Source organism: Papilio polytes, unplaced genomic scaffold (genome assembly GCF_000836215.1).
Source record: "Papilio polytes unplaced genomic scaffold, Ppol_1.0 DF821845.1, whole genome shotgun sequence".
Classification (NCBI taxonomy): Eukaryota; Metazoa; Arthropoda; class Insecta; order Lepidoptera; family Papilionidae; genus Papilio; species Papilio polytes.
The window spans coordinates 4,219,697-4,224,708 of NW_013527359.1; the positions used below are offsets into that span (position 1 = coordinate 4,219,697).

The 5,012-nt window shown below is 37.2% G+C and overlaps 1 protein-coding gene across 1 annotated transcript in view; it reads right to left on the reverse strand.

The window, feature by feature from the left end:
• LOC106107823 overlaps positions 1-5,012 on the reverse strand; it is a 37,177-nt gene that overhangs the window by 3,118 nt on the left and 29,047 nt on the right. The window contains exons 7-9 of the mRNA XM_013288828.1: positions 3,441-3,562; positions 1,157-1,368; positions 5-94 (exon numbers count right to left, since the gene is read on the reverse strand). Coding sequence (XP_013144282.1) covers positions 5-94; positions 1,157-1,368; positions 3,441-3,562 — 424 coding nt within the window. The remainder of the gene's footprint in view (positions 1-4; positions 95-1,156; positions 1,369-3,440; positions 3,563-5,012) is intronic.

A 5,012-nucleotide genomic window follows, 5' to 3' on the forward strand; every position in this document is an offset into this window, starting at 1 on the left:
CAGCGCCGCCGGGATGTCCGAGAACGCGGGCAGCCCGCGCCGCTCCACTGCCTCCTGCAGCGTCGCTCTAGCTCGGGATAGCTCAACGTACTCCCTGCAAATATACACACGCTTTTCTCAAATTTGTATTCTGCTTGGTCCTTCTGTGTTGTGACATCACCGAGATCATAATCAACTAGTTTTTGCCATCAGCAATAATACGAGAACGAAAAACCTTGAAAATATATTGTCAGTTCTAAAAATACCCGGATAGTGATCAAGAGTAATGGATCTTGTTATTCACACGTCAATATTTTTGCAAAGTCATTAAATAAAATCCCTATTTTTCCACTAATATAATATCTGGTGTGGTAGCCAAATCTAATATTTCTAGTTAAGACTTAAAAAGTTTCATGATAAGTATCTGATATCATAATGATACCATGATATGTTGATTGATTTAAATGCCACAGGCGCGAAATCGAACAAGTTAATTCCGTACGGGCCATGTGACCTACAATTAGACATAATGACGAAGCTTTATTGCAATATGCCACGTCATACAAACTATGTGACCGTACTATGTGCTAAGCACAATTCGTACGTTACTCATTAATGCTTCTCTATAAGGCAGTATCGAGGAACAATGAGACGTCACCGCGCACGGTGCTCCACATATCACGGCAGGAAAGTATCGTGACGCATACATTAGCCCCCACCCATTTCGCCGCAAGTCATTCTAACACAAACAGGGCGGCGACCTGACTGCCATGGAGTGGACCAGCACTACTTGCGTCGGCCAACGGATATGACGTCGACCTGATGATGCAGAACCACGTGACTTGTTTTTTTGGAACGGAACATCTAATTAGGAGTAGTAAACAGTCATTTGTGTTCTCAATGATTAATACTGACACATTATTATATTGCCAATACTGAAGCGATTTGAAGACATTGACACAAAATAGTTGTTGAAATTGCTAAAAATATACTAGAAAGAAAAAGACCAACAAAAGCGTGGCTAAAGATCCATGCCAAGCCCCGCTATCTGCTATAACTCCACAGTAGTCTTTTATGACATCTGGGATCCTGTGAATTTTTGCTAACACGTAGGATGTTGCCAACGTCCATGGAAGCCAGTTCGACAGACGAGAACTATTATAATGTGGTTACTAACTGGTCAGTGATGGTCTCGTTGCCGATAAGCTGGTGTCTTGTGTAGGGTCGCAGTACCAGCAGCAGGTCACGTGGCGCCGCTGCTAGATGCGCAGCCTCCACGCTGGCGGCCACCGCACGCGTCTCGCTGTCCAGCACGAACAATAGCGCGCGCGCCGCGGACTTCGCGCGGTGCTCCACCTCCATTAACTCCGTCGACCAGTCCTCTACTTGCTGGACAATTACATACATTTTAACAAATTATTTGGCTCTAATCGGTTCTATTCTAAGCACTAAATATGTGTAGATATTTATTTACGGTACCACATGTCATCTTATACAATTTTTTATTCATCAAATATCAACTGTAAATAAAAAAAAATCTTTGCCGTCAGTACCAATATAAAAAACATCAATAACAGTTCGTTAAGAGTAATAATCGTAGAAACATAATAATGTTGCTTTGTTGTTAACTACGATCCAAGTTATTATTGACATGTGAAACGTTGGTATAAAAAAGCAAGCCGTTAATTCGATCGATTCATTGATCATTACAAGCGCCTTCGTTAACAAAAACGGCATGACAGCATTCATGTGGAAGAGAAAACATTGAGGTTTTTAGTACACAAACCTTTCACTATATCAATAAGACGTCGATATTTATGTCTCGTTATGCGATTTTACTTCCTTTATATATGTAAATGTGACTAGCGAGCGCTTAAGACTCGTGCGTAGTAGAGAGCCTTAAATCATCTCTTACTTCTGGCCTTTATTGCCGTTTTACTGTCGATACAAGTGCAGTGCCAAAAAGCTATCGTTAACGTCGTAATTTTAAACTATATATCCAAATTAAAGCACACTGGTCATATTGGTAGTTGAGTACAACAGAATCTATGTACTTAATATATAAAAATATTTACATAAGATAACGATACAACTGGTACACGAGCCAGTATATGTAAACTCTTGAAATAGAGATGACATCAGCGTTTCAAATCGATTTTTCTTATTGAATTGCTATTGTCGATGTTGAATACTATCAAGAGATACGGATCCTTTATCTAAGATCAATATAGGGACGTGATGTATCACAACTAAAATGTGAACTCGAATAAATCACGTTCTTTACAAAGAGAAGTTGACACAAATTAATCGACGCCTACATGTCTCGTCCATTACCATTCAAAACACTTCGTTAAAAGTTGGAATCAAAAATTTGTTACATGCCGCTCCCAAAGTCGCACTAACCGCGGCAGTAACTGCCACGTATACTCCCTACGCGGAATCTACTCTTTGTAAACTATAGGCTTGTCAAAACAGTAGGTACAAAAATTTGTGCCATAGAGCACCCACGTCCTAGAATCAATTTTGGTAATGTAAGTTTTTATCGAACAAAACTAGCTATCGGAATGTCGTTATTATAATTTATGTACCTAATTATGAATATGAATGACTTATAAAAATACCAATACCTAAAACGCCTACATATTCGTACACATTCAAATCGTATGTCGATGTGGTTTCCTTAGTACAATTCACGTTATCGCAAAACAAACAAACAGCTGCAAACAAAATATGATAGACAGCTGACATTGCATACGTTATCAAACAGTTTCCTTGTTGCATTGATAATGTCAACCTTGTTATAGAAAGTACGCGAAATATCATGCTATCACTTATATTAATCAGTTTTAAATAAACTTAGGACTTTTATTTGGCCATTTAAGGCACGACACATTATTTATAATGGCTTAAAATTATGTTAAAAATAAAAGTTAAAAGGTATTTAAAATTACCCGGTTTTCAGTCGACATCCGCCATACATAAACATGACGCATAAATTAATTTAATCGTTACTGTATGACATAGCGCCACGTATAAATTAGTTTATATTTTTTTAAGAAGAATATATCTTTATGATAGGAAGCTAACTGGAAGTCATAGTTATTATGAAACTTTATCTCTTGGTTTGTAATTTAACAAATATTAATAACACTGATGTTTATGGCTCAAACGGTTAGTTGTAAAGGGCAGATTAAGCCTAAGGTATGTTAAGACCGCAAGCACACCTTGGACTAAAGTAGCGCACAACTGTTTTGTCTCGCTTTGATTCCTATGAACTTTTATGGAGGTGCCCACCACTACTCGACTTTTATTTGTGCAACTAAACAGTTGAATTAGCTGAGAAACAAACGACAATCGTAAAAGGTGTGCGCCCTCTCTAAGTGCAACTTAGAGTTTAATAAGATTTCACTTGATAAATCTACCGTAAGCGTCTCATCAAATAAACTTTTAAAGAAACTTACCGGATTGAAATATGTGATGCCCATCTTCTTCAGCATGGGTATAGCGATGTCCGACCTCCAGGTGGTGGGATTGCACGAGCCTCCCAGAAACACCTCGCACGGCGGCGGCGACGCCTCGCTGCCTGCGCGATATCAAAACATTGTATCATACTTAGATTATACACTAAAATTAAAGTATCACTTAGCGGCTAACTTCGCGAATATTTCTTTTAAATTACGTGTCTTATTTCCACTGGTGGAGCCGCAATTGCTATACAAAATCAAGAACGCGTGGTATTAGAGTCGCTCGATTTTCCGCTTAGTGGAAATTGGCACTAACAATGTTACCAGCCGAGTGAAGTAGTTCCGCTTTGACAAGATATCAAAAGCTTCATTTAAAACATTAATATTACATTTGTGTTGTATTCTTTCGTCTCTTACATAGAAACATTGTAAGATGATCGTAAACCAAAAAAGAGATCGCTTTTTTGTCATTTTTTATTGATCTAACATTTTAAATTTGGTTACAAGTGTGAAAAAAACAACAAGTATGCACTTGAAAATAATTTGATAACCACGAAAATTTGACGAAAAATTTAACCGTTTATCAACAAGAAACACTGTTTAGAAATAATGATGTCCAATTAAGAAGTTTGTTTGCTTATTTAAAGCATTTTACGATCTCACATTTTAATTCATAATTTTAATATATTTAAACCTTTACGTATCACATTATAAAAGGTGACAAAACCGCTTTGATGGAGTAAATTTAACATACGCTTAGATGTTGTGTGGAATATTAACAAGTTTAATTTAAGTTATTAACACATTTGAAGGATTACTAAAATTAGTTTTTAAGTACGGCGATTTATTAACTTGCGGACTGTAAAAATTGTAGTCTTAAAATGTGTTTCAAATATATTAGTTGTTCCAACGTGTATGTTTTTAAGATTCGTGTACAATGTTTGTACAATGAACAAGAAATAATACTTTTGAGTTAGTGTGAGAAAATTATATTTAAATTAAATCAGAGCCATCCGGTAGTTTGGACATAAAAAGATTTATTTTGTCATTTATATCCCAAAGGTGACATCACTGAACACATTGCTGGGGTCAGCGACTCTTCCAGTGACATCACCCTTAAATTTCACGACCAAGTGTTCCATTATAATTTGGAATACATCCATCACGCGTACACCTCCACTCTTCATGCGCCTGCGCATTACGATTCTCGATTTATACTTACAAATATAAAATCAGATTTGGACCGTCTCAAAAACATTATTTAAAAATATACATCGTATGTAGGAGCTGAATCGACGAATATGTTAAAATCGAATATTGCTAATCACGTGTTGAGCCCACGCATTACTAACATTGAATTTACAATGTGGTCTGCAAGATATAAAACTTTACAGGAATAACTGGATAGATTATAATTCTGCAAATATAAACTCCAAACGTCTGCATTGCGCGCCGCCTACGACCTACGAGTGTAGTTGACCCTATTTCTCGGATGGGATTGAAACACGCAAAAGAAGTACAGTTAATTGTTAACAATTGTAGTGCGGCGCGGGCGCACGCAATAGCGTG